This window comes from Mustela nigripes, chromosome X (assembly GCF_022355385.1).
Source record: "Mustela nigripes isolate SB6536 chromosome X, MUSNIG.SB6536, whole genome shotgun sequence".
Taxonomy (NCBI): domain Eukaryota; kingdom Metazoa; phylum Chordata; class Mammalia; order Carnivora; family Mustelidae; genus Mustela; species Mustela nigripes.
Window position 1 is genome coordinate 75,263,170 of NC_081575.1, and position 20,914 is coordinate 75,284,083.

At 39.3% G+C, this 20,914-nt stretch overlaps 1 protein-coding gene across 7 annotated transcripts in view; it reads right to left on the reverse strand.

Annotated features, from left to right (window-relative positions):
• ARHGEF9 (Cdc42 guanine nucleotide exchange factor 9) overlaps positions 1–20,914 on the reverse strand; it is a 223,369-nt gene that overhangs the window by 39,914 nt on the left and 162,541 nt on the right. For all 7 annotated transcript variants that reach the window (XM_059385143.1, XM_059385137.1, XM_059385142.1 and 4 more), the window contains 3 exons: positions 17,312–17,544; positions 12,578–12,707; positions 7,779–7,910 (listed from right to left, as the gene is read on the reverse strand). In XM_059385143.1, coding sequence (XP_059241126.1) covers positions 7,779–7,910; positions 12,578–12,707; positions 17,312–17,544 — 495 coding nt within the window. The remainder of the gene's footprint in view (positions 1–7,778; positions 7,911–12,577; positions 12,708–17,311; positions 17,545–20,914) is intronic.

Sequence of the window (20,914 nt, forward strand, 5' to 3'; positions counted from 1 at the left end):
GCTTTGGTGAGTGCTGTGAAGTGTGTAAACCTGGTGATTCACAGACCTGTACCCCTGGGTATAAAAATATATGTTTTTTATAAAAAATAAAAAATAAAAAATAAAAAAAGTTAAATACGGAGCTACCTATGACCTAGCAATTCTGCTACTAGGTATTTATCTAAAGGATATAAATGCAGTGATCCAAAGGGGTACCTGTACCTCAATGTTTACAGCAGCTATATCCACAATAGCCAAGCTACGGAAAAGTGCTGAGATGTTCATCAACAGACGCATGGATAAAGAAGATATGGTGTGTATACATACACACACATGTACACACACACACACACACACGATGGAATGTTACTCAGCCATCAGAAACATGAAATCTTACCATTTATATCTATGTGGATGGAACTAGAGGGTATTATGCTAAGCAAAATAAGTCAATCAGAGAACGAAAATTATCATATGATTTCACTTATATGTGAAATTTAAGAAACAAAACAGGATTATAGGGGAAGGGAGGGAAAAATAAAATGACATGAAATCAGGTAGGAAGGCAGACCATAAAAGACTCTTAATTATAGGACACAATCTGAAGGTTTCTGAGGGGAGGTGGATGGGGGATGGGGTAACTGGGTGATGGGCATTAAGAAGGGCATATGATGTAATTAGCACTGGGTGTTATATGCCATTGATGAATCACTGAACTCTACCTCTGAAACTAATAATACACTATATGTTAATTAATTGAATTTAAATAAAATATAAAAAAAATTAAAAATAAATAAAAGCTACGATGTCACAGCAACCTTAAATCCCATGCTCATCAATCCCATGGTTTCTTCCCTCTGCAGCCTTATCTCATCTTTATCTATTCCACTTATATGAGGTTTAAAAACCTACAAAGGAATGCCACATAATATATAGGAATGCATACATATTTACAGAAATTATACAAAAATATGACAATGACACATGCAAATTCAAGAGAGTACAAAGAGAAAGAAGATGGAAGGAAGGAAAAGAAAGGTAAAGAGCAGAGAGATATTTACAGAAATTATACAAAAATATGACAATGACACATGCAAATTCAAGAGAGTGCAAAGAGAAAGAAGATGGAAAGAAGGAAAAGAAAGGTAAAGAGCAGAGAGGGAGAGGAGAAAGAATGTATTTGTAATGAATTATTTCTTAGACTGGGTAGTAAGTACATAGGTACCCATTATATAATTTATGTATCTTTTTGAATGTCAAATATTTTTTTAAAGGTTTCATTTATTTATTTGACAGAGAGAGAGATCACAAATAGGCAGAGAGGCAGGCAGAGAGAGAGGGGGAAGCAGGCTCCCTGCTGAGCAGAGAGCCCCATGTGGGGCTCAATCCCAGGACCCTGAGATCATGACCTGAGCTGAAGGCAGAGGCTTAACCCACTGAGCCACCCAGGTGACCCTGAATGTCAAATATTTTATGAATTAAAAAAAGAGGGATAGATGAAATGACCTGTGGATCTGTGGAATGTAAGGTCTGATAAGTATCTCTCAGAGTGGTCTTTCAGCTCCTCCTTCTCTTAGGACTACTCTCAACTCCCCCTGATGGCACACTGTAGAGAGCAAAATGGACTCTCTTATGTCAAGCAGGGATCTGTGTCATGTAATGATGCAGGTAGTTAAATGTACTGCAGCTACAAGATATTGTTGGGACCAGCATCAGCTGGCACCCTAGAACTGATAATGAGTGGAACCAGAGGAGGTCTGCAGGGACCCAGAACCAATTAAATCCCTTTAAAAGGGGGAGAATTTTTGCAGCAAACTATCAGACTCTTGAGACATGAAGTCTCTATGTCTGACCACTTAAAAAAGGCAACTGCCACCAAAGGCTCTACCCGATTGATCTCTGACCAGAACCGAGATCCCTCACTGCTTGAACATAATAAGCAGTAAGTGCTGAGAGCTGACCAAGACCAGACTGAGGCCTTATCTCAATGGCACACCCACAGACAGACTTCATGTTTGGTTCATTAACTTCCTACACCTCTTCTGTTATTTGTTGTGTGCTTTGTCTTATGTCCTACCCTGTGTTGCATAAGTAGCCAAGTTTTATCACATGGTGAAATGTCATTGACTTTGGAATCCTAAACCTGCTTTATAATTGTGATTAACTTTATGACTGAATAAAGTTGACACTGGAAAGACACAACTCATGTGTGCACCTTCATAGCATGCCCATGACACACATCTATTCTTGGGACATGTGGTGTGACTAAGTCTGGCCGAGAATATCCTTTGTCTTGAGAGAAGCCTTCTAGGAGCCAACTCATTCTGACCAACTTTCCCTCCTCTTTGTATATATTTGGCCTTTTAGACAATTTCACAGAATCAGAAATGCTCATTAATTTTTGTTAACATTATACAGTTTGGTTAAACTATTCCTATTCTGCTGAATTGTCTTACATGCCTCACTTTTCAACTGCAGGCTACTTGCAAAGAATTTGCCTTTGTAATCCTGACTCTTCACACTGCATGGTAAACTGGGTGTTTTGCTTTGTCTGGGGAGGGCTGTCTTTAAGAATTCCCACTGTAGCTGTGTCCATTTCAAAGTCCAAGGCTATGAAATACAGGTGTTGTTGAATTGATTTGCAAGAAACAATGCCTACATTGTTCTTTTTCATCCCATAATCACTGTGCATATAAATAAGCTGTGCTGAGTACAGATGGGTTCTGATTTGTTGGGTGTCTCTCGCATCAAGTTCAAAGGAGAGGAAAAAGTCAGCTATATACAGAGTGGGCCAATGTTGCTCCAAGATTGATTCAGAGCCTGGGTTCCTTTTACCATACTCAAAATAGACAAGCTCAATCCTGGCCAAAAGGATGGGGTTGTTCCCACGCGCTGACTTCCACAGTCCTTAGGAACACTTTATGAGACGTGCATAAAAAGTGGGCCCTGTCAGTCCAATATAACTACAAAAGCAGGACAAGCTAAGGAGAATGGATTGATGTAATCTAGTTTGATCTCATAAAGGCCTGAAACATGGCTTAAAACACTTAATACAAATACACATAGACCTGGGAAGCTAGGTCCAAACTGTACAGCTAATAGGTAGGTAACCATTTGACTAGAATAGGTAGCCTTAACCACCCACTATTCCTAACTTCAGCCAATGAGGCAGGGAAACTGAAGGACTCCATAAAAATCTGTTTTTCACTCCTTTTTCTGCTTCTATTCTTGCTAGGACATCCATTCCTATCCCACTTTACACACGTTTTGTAATGCAAACAGCATATGTCCTCCTTATAAAGGACAGGAGTTAATGATTTCTCTAGAATAGGTAATATCTAAAGAAGGACCAGATGAGAATGACTGGACAAAGCTATCATGTGTGTATTTTAGACAACCATGGCTAGACCTCTCAATACCAAGGCCCCCTGGCTCCAAAGAATAATATCTGGGCCCTTGTCCTTGTTCTAACTGGTACCTAGATGCCTGAGAGGACAACTATATCAGAGCACCATCTGCAATAAAACCACCCAGACCCTGAACAAATGAGACTCCCACCTTTCCTTTCTTAGTCTCCCAGAAACTCTGTATCTACTCTCTCTCTATCTTCAGGAATCTCTGCTTTCACATCCTGCTGGCTCATGGTTTATTTCCATCCTTTATGAAGCCAAGAACACTCTTGGCTGGTCCTACAGGATCCTCTTTGGGTCTTTGGACCCAGCCTGCCAGCATCACATACAGCTTTCTTTAATTCTGAGTTGGTGAGTCATAATCCTTGTCAGCCTTTACAATCTTTACTAGTTTCCCGAAACAGGAAAGGATGTACCTGATCTTGGAGCTAAATTAAAAACACCAACTGAAACGCCTATTATTTCTTTAGCTATTTAATGATAACAATAAACTTGAGAGAGTTCTGCTTCTGTGGTAGGAGAGTAGGACTAGACAAATGTGTGATTAAGGTTCTCCCTTTTCCTACTCTTTATAGCTCCCCAAAGTGTTGAATGTGAGTTTTCATGCACAAGATTAGTCATAAAGCCAAGTTTAGGGATGTGATAGGAATTATTAAGAATTACCTACTGTTCAAAAAATCCCATCAGAAAATTGTAGACAAGGCCACAAAGCAGCATGCGACACATATGGAAAGAGTGTGAGTTATACAGACTCCTAGCTGCTTAACCTACTAGCTATGGCCTTGGGAAAGCCATTTTATCTCTCTGCACCTCAATTTTCTCTAAAAATGTTTGTAAACCTCAAATCTAAACATGCAATTTCCAGGTCATGAGGCCAGCCTTGTCTAATAAATATGGTCCTGAGCTTTCTTGGTCCCAGAATAATTTTTTTATTTCTTAATTTTTACTATTTATTTATTTATTTATTTGATACACGGAGAGAGAATACAAGCAGGGGGAGTAGGAGAGGGAGAAGTAGGCTCCCCACCAAGTAGGGAGTCTGATGCAGGGCTTAATCCCAGGATCCTGGAATCATGACCTGAGCTGAAGGCAGATGCTTTACAAATGAGCCATCCAGGTGCACCCAGACTAATTTCTTTGGTAAGCCTTCAAAACTCCTTTGATGAACCTAAAAATCTCACTTTTTTCTTCCTGATCCATTTAAACTTTCAAAATAATTTAAATATTGTGACAAAAATAAATCAAAGCAAAAGTAACTAAATATTTTAAACTTTACATAGCTACCTCTATGTCCTTGGAAATTCCATTTATCCTTTCAGGGTGGGGGTGGTCGCAGATCTATACTTAGGTTCACACTAATGTGTCCTCCCTGCCCCAACAATACCTCTTATTCCAATCCAATTCCAGCCTTCAGGTCAATTTTATAGATTCTTCCTCCTCAAGTCTTCCCTGAAGGCATCTCTAGCTCAAGTTGTTGCAATTTCCCTTTTCTGAATGCTAGCACTGATAATGAAGACTCTTATAGAACTTATATTTGGCACCACACTCCTGAGTTACATTAGTTCCATTTCACAACTTGTAGTCTGCTTATTAAGTTGTGCTGAAGTAGTATACCCTCCTTGCTCTTGCTTCACTCAGGGGCTTCCCAGGGAAAAACAGCTGACAAAGCCTCAGAAGTTTCTCTGCTCAGCTTCTGGATATGGCAGAAGAGGGAAAAAGCCCTCTGGAGTCCTGGTTGTCTAAGGTATCATTGGGACCAGGCTGCCCAAATGCCACATGTTAATGGTGGTCTGAGTGCTTTCATAGGCACATGGTGAATAGGTGTCCACCACAGATGCTATTTAGGTCATCACAAATTCCCTGCCTAAGAGCGTGCCAGCTTTCCTATTTTTCCCTTACACTCATCCAAGCTGGAGGATATCAAGGGTGCCAGTGCTTCTCCAGAAGGTCCCTGGCAGTCTGCAGACAAGCGCCAAGCCTAGCCATGGATCCAGCAAGGAGCCTACTCTAATTCCTGACATTATATAATTCAAACAGTTGGGAGATAATTGAATTTGACTTCACTGGGTATTCATGGGGTTTAGTAAGACACTGCAAACATTTTGTATAAATGACAGATGCTGCAATCAGGGGAATGCAACTCTTAGGGACTGCAGTCTGTCTCACTTGCTTGTCAGTAAGGTCTTTTTAAGAGGGGCCCCAGTTACTGCCCACCCCTAGCCTTGACCACCCTGGGTTTTCTCTCCAGAGCCTGAGGAAGGCACATAGGGATGGGACTGGAATTATTTTTCTCATTATTTCATTCCAGCATCTAGAGTACATTCTTAATAACAGAATAATAACAGCAACAATGGTAACAGTTAACACTTAGCATATATCATATGCTAGACACTGTTCCAAATGCTTTTCATTTCCCTAGCTTTATTGAGGTATAATTGACAAAGATTATATATATTTAAGGTATACAATGTGATGTTTTGTTATATGTATACATTGTGAAATGATCACCACAATCAAGCTAATTAACATATATATCTCACATGGTTACTTTTTTGTGATGAGAACACTTAAGATGTACTTTCTCAGCAAATTTCAAGTACACAATATAGTATTGTTAGCTATAGGCACTGTATTGTATACTAGCTCACCAAAATCTATTCATCTTGCATAATGCAAAGTTTTCACCTTTTGACCAGTATCTCTCAATCTCCCAAATCCCCACCAGTCCCTGGCAACCACCACTCTGCCTTTATGACTTCAACTGCTTTAGATTCCACATAAAGTGAGATCATATGGTATTTGCCTTTCTCTGTCTTATTTTACTTAGCATAATGTCCTCCAGGTTCATCTGTGTTGTCACAAATGACAGGCACTACTCTATTTTAAAGGCTAAATAATATTCCACAATGTGTGTGTGTGTGGTTGTGTGTATGTGTGTGTGTGTGTGTGTATGCATGCATCACATTTTCTTCATGCATTCATCCCTCAGCAGCTAAATGCTTTGCACTTATTAACAGATAATCCTCACAACAATCCTACAAGTTGGGTACTGTTATAACCTCATTTTATGAGGTACTATAGTTAGAACAGTTAAGAAGCTTACTCAGGAACCAAAGCTACTAAATGGTAGAGTTGGGCTTTGAGTCCAGACTACCTGGCTCAAAAATCTGTGCTTGTTCAACTATTGCATATACTGTCTCTCTCAAAAGAGATTTGCTGAATGAATAAATAGTAACACCAAATATGCAGTAATTAAAAAATACCAATAGCTAACATTTACTAAATACTATGAGCCAGGCACTGCAACTATATTGTTTCATTTAACCTTCACAACTTCTCTTCTCTGTAGAACCATTATGATTTCCATTCTGCAAATGTGAGGCACAGAGAAGACACAGCTCATGGGAAAAGTTGGTACCTTTCTGGCTGGCCCTAGAACCTATGCTCTTAATACTATAATTCACTGCTTCCCACTACCTTAGGTGGTCCTCCTCAACACATTCTGAGATGAATTCTATCATCAGTCTGATTTGGCGCTGAAGAAAATATGAACATAAAGTTAAAAAAAAAAAAAAAACTGGCCCAAGGTTAGAGACAGTAGAGCCTACGGCCCAAATGTTCTGGTTTCAAATCTGCATTTCTTTTCTGCTCTTTCCCTAACCTCTGTTGCTATTGTTACATTTCTGAGTCCCGAATCACTCATCCTCCAAGTCTGGCCCTTCAGTACATGAAGAAATGGCCCAATGCAGAAAGTTCCTTGAACAGAAGAAGTCTTCCCTCCAGCACTGTTATACTCTATTTAGTGCCTGATCCTCCTAAAATACAATGGAACTAACATAAATAACTAGTAGTTATGAAACAGAGGACAACAGAGTATGTCCAGGAGGGTATAATTAAAAACAACGGATACAGAGAAAAAGCTGTTTGGGACAACTTCAGAGGTGTAGAATATTAGTGGGTGACTGAGGAGAAAGGAAAGGGGATTTCCACCTCTCCTCTGGTGGTGGGGGGGAAGGAGAAGAAAAGGAAAAATTCCCCAAAGCAGCAAAATAATTTCCAATATAATCATCTCTGGAAGAAAATAACAAAACACATGCATAATTAAAATAACAGGACAATAAGATGCAGTGGAGCAGAGACAGCCATCACAGAAGACAAGAAGAAAGAGAACAAAGAGTTTTATTCTATATTTTTTTAAAGGAAAATTGACAAAGAGGGAAAAATAGCAAAAGTTAAAGAAGGAGTCACAAAATTAGAAGCCACTGGTGTTTTTTCCCACCTACTATAATGACCACTTTATTGGGAGCTGGGGATAATGGAGAAGGAGGGTCTGATGCTCCTGAGGTGCCCATCTCCCATCTCCCTCAAGAAAGAAGGGTTTGGGGTTACCTTCTTGCAGAGAACCATCTGGTGGTCAAACAGGAAGAAGACCCGCTGCTGGTTCCGGCCATAGGGCTGGTAGATCCAGGCCATTTCCCCAGTGTAGATCAGTTCCGAGCTCCTGTCTAGGATGTCCTCACCCTGGGAAGAACATGTGATAGTGAGAGGGAGCCAGGCAGAAGGGATGGACCTGTCACCTGCCTGGAAGCACTAAAAACTGGACATAGACTGGGGCAAGAGGAGTACAAAAAAGGCCTGGTGGGGAAAGAGGGATAGAGAGGACTCCTGGGAATCCTTAGGCTCCATGAGTGGCAAAGACCCATACTCTTGTTCACCCTTGGGTCCAATGAGCCCTACTACTCAGGACTGCTATATTCCTTCTATGCCAGTTGCTCTCTAGCCCAATAGGCACCAAGGTTCATTCTGGTTCTATGAGATTTCTCTCTTACTTTCCTTGTCTTTTTCTCTATTAATTTCTCTTTCTGCATCAGTCCTTCATCCCAGATCTATTCTTTTAGTCTCTTTCTTATACCTGAAGAAGAAGCCTAAGGAAATAATAGAAGTCTCTCTGCTTTCCAAAGGAGTAAAAAAAGGGGACAAGGGAGGGCAAGAAGGAGACAATGATAGAAAGAGAAAAAGAGAATACATTCGGTCTCTTAAAATTTTTTTTCTTCTGTCAATTTATTAAAATACATTGATTAAATAGGAATAGGAAATAGGAAACTTCACAACCATATTATTCATAGCCTGAAACCACTCCTCTTCTTGCTGTATAGTCAGACAGAAAAAAAAAAAAGTACCAACACATCTGACTTCTAGCTAATTCAGTTCTTCAATTTTACAGAGATTCTAAGGCCCCCTTTTCACAGTAACTCTGCTAGGTCAGAGGTACATGGGTTATATGTCAGATGCCAAGGCAGATTTGGCACCTGTTCTCAAGAAGCTTACAGTCAGGAGGAAACTAATGCAGGTTGTGCACAGAACTCTTGGAACATGAGGCAAACTACACCAAAGCCCTGGGCACAGGGTGTGTTCCAGGACCTATATAAAGATAGGGATAAAAATCAGTAGTCCAGGATGCAGGAAAATTAATACTAGCATCAATGGGGTACCTGGATGGCTCAGTCAGTTGATGTGAGGCTGTAGCCTAAGCAGATCTAGGGAAAGAAGAACAAGGGAAATACCCTACTTTTCATATAGTTCATTTTCAGTGCTGCCTATTCACAGGATAGCAGGGAAATAACAAATCCAGCCAGCTTTACACTTGATCTCCTGGTCTCAGAAGTATGCCTCATCAAACTACCTTAGCTTTTTAAATAGATGTTTTTCTGTTTCTATGATGTTGGGTGTCTGTGTTTCCTACGACGTTTTGGATTGAATTATCCAATGGTAAACTGGAACTGGTCTTTGGGTATTACACAAGCGGGCTGTTAGGGGAGTGGTGTCACCACAATCATATACAGTCAAATTCTCAAACATGAGCTACAAATTTGGGCTCATGGTAAAAATTTCTGGTAGGGGGGGAGATTAAAAGGAAGCTTCCAGGGATATGTTCCTTTTCATTTACTTTCAAGTGGATCTAATGAGTGTGAAGGGTAGCAATGTGACAGCTCAACCAACCATCAGCATCAGAGAAATTAGAAATGTAAATTTCCCTAAAATTATAGTCTATAAGAACAGATTCTTCTCCCTGTTGCTTTCTCAGCCTCTCTAAGGTATGGATTATTACTTTAATGTATGGATGATACTCTTACTCATCCATTTATTTTTTAGGAGCCCTGGGCAGTGGGACAGAGCAGAGGGTACTTCATGAACTCTAGTTCTCATGGGAGGGGGGTGGGCAGGGAGCAGGGTTGATAACTAGAGTTGAAAAAAAGAAGTCCTGAATATTTATGGAATAAGTTGAAGTAGGGTCAGGTCTGGATATAAAACAAGGCCTCCTACTCTCTATTCAGATATTCTGATTTACTGAGTAGGTACCAATTGCCTGTATGCTGCCAACCCTCAACAATCTTTCCCAATTCTCCTTCAAAGTAGATTAAGCCCTGAAGGTTTCCCCTATGACTCTTCTTTTTAGTTTGACAAATAAAGCTGAAATTATCATGTTGATGCTTTGGCAGCCACCCTATTTGTTCAGACTTCTGGGGGAAGGCAAGAAATCATTTTCTTGATTTGCAAGGCTTGTCCACAGCAGCCCTCAGCAAGCTGTGGGACCTTTCTTTGCTTGTGCAACTGCTTGGACAAGTAGAACATACAAAGAACCTCTATCAGGGAACCAGTAAGGTTTGGCTACTTATGTCAATAGCTAGCAAGTCATGGAGTGGATATGTCTTATTGCCTTTTCAGGGTGGTCCTTCAGTACTCATCAACCTTTAGCCATACTATGGTTTGGATATTTCCCCCAAGGAATTCTTACTACCTGCTTATATATGGACCTTTTACTGCATAAACAAGTCCCTGCAGCATCACCAAGGAAAGCAACTGGGGTGTGGGAAGCAGAAGGTTGAAAAGAGTATGTAGGCAGCAGTGAAAAGAATACCACAGAGAGAATCTAGAGAACAGATTAAAATTTTAGCTTTGTGGTCTTGGTCAAGAATAGGCTTCTCAGACTTTCACCATCATTACAACATATGTGTGTGTGTGTGTGTGTGTGTGTGTGTGTGTGTGTGTGTGTCCCTGGACAGAATTGTTGATGGGGAGAGTGGTCCCCTAAAAGCCCTGGTGATTGACATTCTAGAAGTCTTGAAGACTAGATATGACAAACATAAGACACTTTAGGCCTGCCCTCTCAAATGTACCCACCAGGGTTAGATGGAAAAAAGCTTCCTCTAGAGCTAGGACATTCCACAGTGAACCCAGAGTCTGAAAAAGGAACCATAAGGAATTTTTCTTCTTACCAAATTAGATGAAGAAGGACTTCACCAAGTAGCAGGGTGTCAGGGTTATACATATAGGCTCAGTTGAGATTAGCATGATTATGCTAACAAAGGAGGCAGAGAGTAACTATTCTCTCATTGATCCTGGCTCAAAATTGCCACTTTGTTTCCCATCCCCCACTTCTAGACAAAAGCATATGAAATTCTTTCTTAGATGCTGAGTCTTTAAATCATAGTTCAGAGTTTTTGAGTTTGGTATTAATAAGGTTCCCTGGATAAGGCAAAGAATTTCAAGCTATTGCTGGTCCTCCATGGCTCTACCTTCAATTACTGGAGGCTCAGAGCATATGGAGGAATTAGATCTCGTAGGCATAGGAAGAGGGAAAATGTGCCAGGGAATATGAAAACAACGCTTCTGGGAACCTCCTTTTACAGAGAACCCTGCAGGAGTAGAGAAAAAGAGGCCTGATAACCAGACACAATTTCAGAGTCCCTTGGAGTTGATGGGCTTGTTAGAGGTCATTTAATCTAGCTTTTTGCTTTTGATCAGGCAACTAGCCAAAGTAAGTCAGATACAAGGGAAGAAGAACCATGATTCCCTAGTAAGTCTGGGCCAGTGTTGGTTTCCTCTTAAGAGCAACAGGGTCTCTTCATTCCGTTTTCTTCATCTCAATCACTCCTGTTTTCTACTCTTACAGCAACATTATCCTTTAAAGAAGACTAAAAAATATGCCAAATGCTCAGAACTGTGGTCTTTAACAGCCATCTACATTAAGAAGGATCAGAGGTAGCAGAATAAACAAAAGATGATTTTTTTCTGGACTTAAGTAAAATAGCTGTTTGCAAGGCTGATGCTTAATCTTCTTAAAATGTGCTACTGCTTGAAATGCTAGGGAAATACTACCTCTCAATCACAGGAAATGATACCAGAATTGAGGCAAGTGGAATAAGGAACTGGTTCAACTTCTACACTGTGACTATGAAGCTTAAGTTTGCTCTGACCACTTCCTGATAGCATGACCAGCCTTTCCATCTTGGTTACGTTAGCCTTACAGACTGTCAGATTTCACAATCTGCATCTGAGAATGTGAAATGCCATGACCCCTGGTTCTCTTGGTGGGCACAAGAGATAAACACTAAATGGTGTACTCAACACACCTACCTGTGAGGCTTTATAATTCACAGCTCTGTTTCTACTGAACAGAAACCCAAAGAACCTCAACAGAGCAGTGGCATGAACAGAAGCAAAATCTCAATTTATTTGTTAGATTGTATATAGCTTTTGTAAGTGAGTGTCTAGGAAATAAGTCTTTAGTGATCTCATTCACTGAAGACTTTCTGAGTTCAGAGAAGTGGCTGTTTCCAATGAAATAGGAGGCTTTCGGGAATTATTTTTATAAGCAAATGATAAAAAACAGAATTTGGTCTGTCAATTCGGCAGGAATGATGACCTCAGCCTCAAGGGTGCAAGCTTGGGTAGACCTAGTAAATGTGTCAGGGCAAGGTAATCTCACCAATGGAAAAAAGATGTATGTTGGTTGGCCTGCACCAGAGAGAGAACCAACTTTATATTCTGTGTCTGGGAGTGAATTAGTACATACTACTTCTTAATCAAGTGTTCACCTGGAGGTGATAAAACTCCAGGACTGGAAAGGAGCTTAAAAGTATATTGAGTCGATCCAATTTGTTTTCCTGGCAACACCCAAAGAGATGAACCTTTCTTTTCTTAACGAAGTGTTGCCTCAAAGATGTTTCCAACCTTCTTAGAAAGCTACTCAAATACACCTCTCATTAGTAGAAAGTTTTGCCTTGGCTCTAAATCCTTTCTGCTGCTCTTTAAATTTAATTCCTTTTCATCCATCTTTGTCTAAGATGTGATATTCTAGCTAAGCTATTCAGACTCCCCAGTGCCCCTGTTCATGAGGATCCTACCTCCCAATCTAGGACAGACGCCTGCCACTGGGCAATCTTGTCAATATTCTCCAAACGCCGCTTGCGCTCATTGATCTGCTGAGTCACATTTCTCATGACAGCCAGAGCAGCTGCCACATACCTGTAGTCACTGTGAAGACACAAAAGTACAAGTTAGATGTATCAATGTGTTAGAGAGCCAATGTGTTGTGTGCCAACCCTAACATCTAGTCTTCTCTTCCTATTTAGTAACAGAGCCCTGATTTTCAGATGGAACCCATGCCACATTGAGTAAAATATTACATTTCCTATCTCTTTACAATAGTGGGTGATTATGTGATGGGTCAAGTGATATGCAAATAATAATTCTGGGTGGAGATTTTCAGAAACCTCCTTTAAGGAAGATAGCATATGCTTCTTTAGCCCTTACTCAATTTTGATGCTTGGAATGTAGATTGATGGTTGAAGTTCCAGCAGTTATCTTGGACCATAAGAAAAACTCCCTACTCCTAGGGAGAGATAACAGAAAGTTGGAAGGAGCCCAAGTTTTTGATAACCACTGAGCTACCACAGCAGTCATGGACTGCCTACCTGCAGACTTTTTTTTTTTTTTTTTTATCGTAAAAGGGAAATAGACCCCTATCTTTCTTATAGCTCTATTTTTAAATTATTTTTTATTTTTTCAATGTAACAGTATTCGTTATTTTTGTACCACACCCAGTGCTCCATGCAATCCATGCCCTCTCCAATACCCACCACCTGGATCCCCCAACCTCCCACCTCCTGCCCCTTCAAAACCCTCAGATTGTTTTTCAGAGTTCATAGTCTCTCATGGTTCACCTCCCCTTCCAATTTCCCTCAACTCCCTTCTCCTCTCCATCTCCCCTTGTCCTCCATGCTATTTGTTATGCTCCACAAATTGACTTTCTCTGCTTGACTTACTTCACTCAGCATAATCTCTTCTAGTCCCGTCCATGTTGCTACAAAAGCTGGGTATTCATCCTTTCTGATGGAGGCATAATACTCCATAGTGTATATGGACCACATCTTTCTTATCCATTCGTCCGTGGAAGGGCATCTTGGTTCTTTCCACAATTTGGCGACCGTGGCCATTGCTGCTATAAATATTGGGGTACAGATGGCACTTCTTTTCACTACATCTGTATCTTTGGGGTAAATACCCAGTAGTGCAATGGCAGGGTCATAGGGAAGCTCTATTTTTAATTTCTTGAGGATTCTCCATATTGTTCTCCAAAGTGGCTGTAGTGGCTGTACCAACTTGCATTCCCACCAACAGTGGAAGAGGGTTCCCCTTTCTCCACATCCTCTCCAACACATGGTGTTTCCTGTCTTGCTAACTTTGGCCATTCTAACTGGTGTAAGGTGGTATCTCAATGTGGTTTTAATTTGAATCTCTCTGATGGCTAGTGATGATGAACATTTTTTCACATAGCTCCTTTTTCTTATCCAATCTGATATAATCAGCCACGGATCAAGAAGGGAACCTTATACCTGGCATGGTCCAGAGCTTTGCCATCTCTTCTACTGCGTATTTCTAGAGAACTCTACCCAAAATCACTGTGAAATAATATCTACTCTTTTCCTCCAGTACGATATACAGATAGGATGTAGCACAGTGATTAAGAAAAGACTCTGGATCTACACTCTTTGGCTCAGACCCTAGTTTTGTCACTGAGTAGTGGTCTTTGGCAAGCCTCACTGATTCTCCCAATGACTCAGTTTATTCATATGTGAAATGGGAGAATTATAGGAGGGTTTGTTGAGGGTTTAATCATCCACATAAACTGTTTTACTTCTGGCCTATAGTAAATGTTAGCAGTATTATTAGTACAAATAAAACATTTCTCTAGAACAGACACCACATGGGTTACCTCTCAAAACCTCTAGTCTCAGAAGTGCAACTTTAGGCTCAGTTTCCTGGGACTTTGGATGGCCTACTTGTTAAAGTTTATATTGTCCTTCCCAGTTTTCTCTGCTTGTCTGATCTGACTTCCAGTCAAATTGCCCCTATGAAAAGCAGATTGAAAGTGAGATCCCAGACATTTGGTGGAGTTACAATAGACAGAGAGGGCAAGAGGATGAATTATGATTCAGTCTTAACTAATCTTTCCTTAGAAAAGCTAAGCATGCTTTGTGGTCGTTAACCTGCTCACTGTCCCAGCACTAATTAGAAAAAAAAAAAAAAGGAGGAGAAATACATACACAGCAATTGTCTTTTTCTTTCCTAATACACTGAAGTGTGGGGTGGTTGAATAATAAGAGGCACAGAGAAAGCAGCAGTTCTAACTGCCAGGTCAGACACCATGTAGCACTTCCTCTTAGATGGTCTCCTGTGTTCTGTGAATACCTGCCAGATCATAGTCTTTAAGTGCTACTAAATTTTATCACCTCCAGTGGTGGGATGCTCACTGTACATCCTAACCAGTTTATTCTGTCTCAAGACAACTTAAATTTAAAAAAAAAAAAAAACTCTCTTAAATTCTTATTTATTCTGAGCCTTAATAAATGTTAGTTATTAAAAGTTTTTCTTCTGGACCCAACTGCTGACTTATATTGAACTCATGGTTGACTAATGCTTCCTAAATCTCTTTAAATTATGCTGTCTAGGGTCACCTAGGTGGCTTGATGTGTTACGTGTCTGCATTCGGCTCAGGTCATGATCCCAGGGTCAGGGGATCAAGCCCCACATCAGGCTCCCTGCTTAGTGCGGAGTCAGCTTCTCCCTCTGCCCTTCTCCCTGCTTTCCTGCTCTCTGAAATAAGCATATTTTAAAAATAGCCTGTCTAGAAGCTGCATCTCTCTAAGCTGTCCTTGAACTCTGTCTCCGTCTTGATTTCTTAGACCAAACTGCAAAACCTTACATTTGTTCTTTTATTTTTATTATTTTTATTATTTTTTTAAAGATTTTATTTATGTATTTGTCAGAAAGAGAGAGAGAGAGAAAGCGAGCACAGGCAGAGAGAGTGGCAGGCAGAGTCAGAGGGAGAAGCAGGCTCCCTGCGGAGCAAGGAGCACGATGTGGGACTCGATCCCAGGATGCTGGGATCATGACCTGAGCTGAAGGCAGCTGCTTAACCAACTGAGCCACCCAGGCATCCCACCTTACGTTTGTTCTTTTTAAAAAAAATCAATTAGTCAATATATGGTGCATCATTAGTCTTTGATGTAATGTGCAATGATTCATTAGTTGCATATAACACCCAGTGCTCATCACATCATGTGTCCTCCTTAATGCCCATCACCCAGTTAGTTACCCCCTCCCCTAACCACCTCCCTTTCTGCAACCTCAGTTTGTTTCCTGGAGTCAAGAGTCTCTCATGGTTTTTCACTACCTACCTCCCTCACAGCCAACACAGTATGGCAGGCAGAGCTACCAATGGTGGTATTCTCTCACAAAGGGAGAGTCCAGTGTTACCACATTTGGATTCAAATCTGAAATTTGTCCAAGGCTCCGGAAACTGAAGCACATGACCATTATTTGCTAAAGAAACACCATCAACTTAAAAATGAACCTAGGGACTGGTCCTAGCTTAGCATAAAGAAAACCAACTGACCCATACCCATGGCCTTTTACAACTAGGTCTGGAAGTCAGCTCCAAGAAAACCAGATAATGGAGTCAAGTGAAAGTAGGAAGTGGGTCTAATGAGAATTAGGCTGAAAGCTAAGGGAAACTGGACAACAGTCTTCTTTCTTCTTAGAAGGTTCAATCAAGAAGAAAGCTGAATGAGTAAAAGATCAGGGATTTAATACTAATTAAAGGCAGGCTATAAAAAGGCTGAGGGCTCTAGGTCATAAAGTAAAGCATGTGAAAGAGTAGGGGGGTGGTTCACTCATTGCTGGAGATGACTCTCAGCATATACTTCACTGGTAGGCTTATTTGCTGGTAGGTCATTTCCATTCAGAGAGAGATAAGCTTCTTGGTCATTTTTGGGTTGGTTTTCTCTAAAAAAAACTACTGAAAAATTAAAAAAAAAAAAACTTCAGAAGAAGTCTTAAGTCTCTTTACTCCCCAGTCATGCTCTGAGTCTGCAGAGAAGGCACAATAGGGGCACCTGGGTGGCTCTGTGGGCTAAGCCTCTGCCTTCAGCTCAGGTCATGATCTCGGGATCCTGAGATAGAGCCCTGCATTAGGCTGTGTGCTCAGCAGGGAGCCTGCTTCCCCCTCTCTCTCTGCCTGCCTCTCTGCCTACTTGTGATCTCTGTCTGTCAAATAAATAAATAAAATCTTTTTTTTTTTTTTTTTAAAGAGAGAAGGCGTAGTTGGGATGAGCCAGAAGAGGGTGGAAAAGACTAAAGAATACCAGAGATATAGGCTTGCAGAAGAAATCTAAAGTCAGTACAAGTTATGCAGGCTGTTACTAGGATATTGAATCTATCAAACAGAGCACAATAGACAGCTGAACAATTATTCCATCTAGATTATTTCCCTTAGATAAACCTAGGGCTAAGGACCCAGCTAATCTCCCTAAAGGCACGGTGTTAAGTTGTGCCATAATGATAATGCATACTGATTTTTTGTGCATTGTGATTCCCATGTTTATAAGAAACTCTCACAAGCATTCCTTTGCTTTACACATAGAATAACCCTGCGAGGTAAGCAATGATATATTGCCAACCCATTGTGCAGAGAAGTTAACAGAAGGAAGCTCAAAAAAGCTAAAGGACATATGTTCTCAATAAAGACCAACATGTAGATGAGGCTCTCCTAACCCCTACTTTCTTTTTTCTTTTACCTATGGTCCTGGGCAGTATATTTGAGGAGCTCAGCCAGTTGTAAGGGATACTTGCAGATCTTCTGCACAGGAGTCAAAAGGAAACCATCAATAGCAATGTCGATCATCTGCTGCAAGAGGCGACAGGCCTCAAAGAAGTGCTGGTAGCGGCTGTCCTTCATTAGTTTAGAGAGTTCCATGCAGGCATCCAGGTGGTTGTTACAATATTCAGAGTATATCCAGAATCCATCTTGCTATGAACACAGGAAAAATGGAAAGAAAAATAAGTTTACTGATAATTCCAAAAAAAGTTTTGGAGAAATGAAAAAACAGATCTTGTTCTTACCTAGAAATATTAAAATGGTAACAATGTGAATCTTTCCTAAATTGATTCATAATTTTTATAATAAAATAAAGAAATTATTTGGGAAGTAGACAAACTATAAACATTTGTATAGAAAAATATAAGTAGGAATAGTAGTGAAATTCTATTAAAAAATGGTAATGACAGAACACCGCTCCTCACAAAAGTGAAAACACAGCAATAAAATTCTGGCACTGGATTTTATTTTATTTTTTCAAGTTTTTATTTTAATTCCACTTAGTTAACATACAGTGTTAGTTCAGGTGTACAAATATAGTGATTCAGCAATTCCATACATCACCACCTAGTGCTCATCAAAACAAAGGCACTTCTTAATCCCCACTGCCTATTTAACCCATCCACCCACCAACCTCCTCTCTGGTGACCATCAATTTGTTCTCTATAGGTAAGAGTCTGTTTCTCGGTTTGTCTCTATTTTTTTTTCCATTGCTCATTCGTTTTGTTTCTTAAATTTCACATATGAGTGAAATCACATTGTATTTGTCTTTCTCTGACTGACTTATTTTACTTAGCATTGTATCTTCCATCTCCATCTGTCTTTGCAAATGGCAAGATTTCATTCTTTTGTGTGTGTGTGTGTGTGTGTGTGTGTGTGTGTCTGTCTGTCTGTCTTACACACCACATATTCTTTACCCATTTATCTATTGATGGACACTTGGTATGTTTCCATATCTTGGCTATTGTAAATAATGCTGTTATAAATGTAGGGTTGCATATATCCTTTTGAATCAATGCTTTTGGAATTTGGGGGTAAATATCAAGTAGTGTGGTTATTGGATCTTAGGATAGTTCAATTTTAACTTCTTGAGAAACCTCCACACTTCTTCCACAGGGGCTGCACCAGTTTGCATTCCCAATAGTGCAAGAGCATTCCTTTTTCTCTACATCCTAGCCAGCACCTGTTGCTTCTTGTGTTAATTTAGCCATTCTGAAAGGGGTGAGATGGTATCTAATTGTGGTTTTGACTTTTGCTGATGATGAGTGATATTGAGCATTCTCTCATTTGTCTGTTGGCCAACTGTATTTCTTTGAAGAAATGTCTGTCATGTATTCTATCCATTTTTTTAAATTGGATATTTTGCCTTTTGGGTGATGAGTTGTATCAGTTTTTTACATAATTTGAATACTAACCCTTTATCAGATATGTCATTTGCAAACATCTTCTCCCATTCAGTAGGTTGCCTTTGACTTTTGTTGACTGTTTCCTTAGTTGTGTAGAAGCTTTTTATTTTTATATAGTCCCAATAGTTTATTTTTGCTGTGGTTTCCTTTGTCTCACGAGACATACCTAAAAAAGTTTCTATGCTGATATCAGGGACATTATTACCTGTGCTCTCTTGTAGGATTTTTATGGTTTCATGTCTCACATTTAGATCTTTAAACCATATTAAATTTATTTTTGTTTATGGTGTAAGAAAGTGGTCTAGTTTCATTCTTTTGCAGGTAGTTGATCAGTTTTTTGTTGAAGAGACTGTCTTTTCCCCATTCGTTCCTGCTTTGTCAAAGGTAACTAAACATATAATTATGGGTTTATTTCTAGGTTTTCCATTCTGTTCTATTGACCGATGTGTCTATTTCAGTGCTAGTACCATAAAGTTTTGATTACTATCACTTTATAATTTAATGTGAAGTCTAGAATTGTGATAACTCCAGCCTTGCTTTCCTTTTTCAAAATTGCTTTGGCTATTTGAGGTCTTTTGTAAATCCATATAAATTTCAGGATTATTTGTTCTAGTTGTGTGAAAAATGTTGTTGGTATTTTCATATGGATTACATTAAATATGTAGATTTGTTTGGGTAGTAGAGACATTTTAACAATATTCATTCTTCCAACCCATGGACATGGAATGTTTTCCCATTTATTTGCATCATCTTCAATTTCCTTCATTGGTCTTTTATAGTTTTCAGACTACAGTTCTTTCACCTCTTTGGTTAGGTTTATTTCTAGCTATCTTATTTTTGGTGCAGTTATAAATCAGATTGTTTTTCTTTATTTCTCTTTATGCCTCTTCATTATTAGTGTACAGAAATGTAACAGATTTCTGCACATTGATTTTTCATCCTGCAACTTCACTGAATTCATTTATAAGTTCTAGCAGGCTTTTGGTGGAGTCTTTCAGGTTTTCTAATTAGAATATCATGTCACCTGCAAATAGTGAAAGTTTTAATTCTTCCTTACCTATTTGGAAGCCTTTTATTTCTTTTTGTTTTTTAACTGCTTTAGCTAGGGCTTCCAATAATATGTTGAATAAAAATGGCAAGAGAGGACATCCTTATTTTGTTCCTGACCTTAGGAAGAAAGGTTTCAAGTTCTTCCCAGTGAGTACGAAGTTAGCTGTGGGTTTTTTAAATATGGCTTTTATTATGTTAAAATATATTCCTTTTAAACCTACTTCCTTGAAGGCTTTTTATCATGATTTGATAATGTGCTTTGTCAAGCACTTTTTCTGCATCTATTGAAATGATCATATGGTTTTTATCAATTGTCTTATTGTTGTGATACATCATGTTGGTTGATTTGAGAATATAAAACCGCATTTGCATCCCAGGAATAAATCCCACTTGATAGTGGTAGATGATTTTTTTTAACATATTTTTGGTTATGGTTTGCTAATATTTTTTGAGTATTTTTGCATGTATGCTCAGCAGGGATATTGGCCTGTAGCGTTCTCTCTCTCTCTTTCTGGTGCCTTTATCTTATTTTAGTGTAAGGGCGATACTGGCTTCATAGAATGAATTTAGAGGTTTTCTTTATTCTTTTATTTTTTTGGAATATTTCAAGAAGAATACATATTAACTCTTCTTTAAATGTTTGGTAGAATTCTCCTGTGAAGCCAATTGATCCTAGACTTTTGTTTGCTGGGACTTTTTTTAATTACTGACTCAGTCTCTTTGCTGGTAATCAGTATGTTCCAGTTTTCTACTTCTTGCAGTTTTGGTAGGTTATGTGTTCCTAGGGATTTATCCATTTGTTGTATTTGTTCTATGTTCCCTAATTTTGTGGCATACAGTTTTTCATATTTTTTTAAACAATTGTTTGTATTTCTGTGCTGTTGGTTGTTATTTTTCCTCTTTTAGTTATAATTATAATTATTTCAGCCCTCTCTGTCTTTCTCTCTTTGGTGAGTCTGGCTAAAGGTTTATCAATTTTGTTGATCTTTTCAAAGAACCAGCTTCTAGTTTCACTGATCTGTTCTATTGATTTTTTTAGTTAATATATCATCTATTTTTGTTCTCAT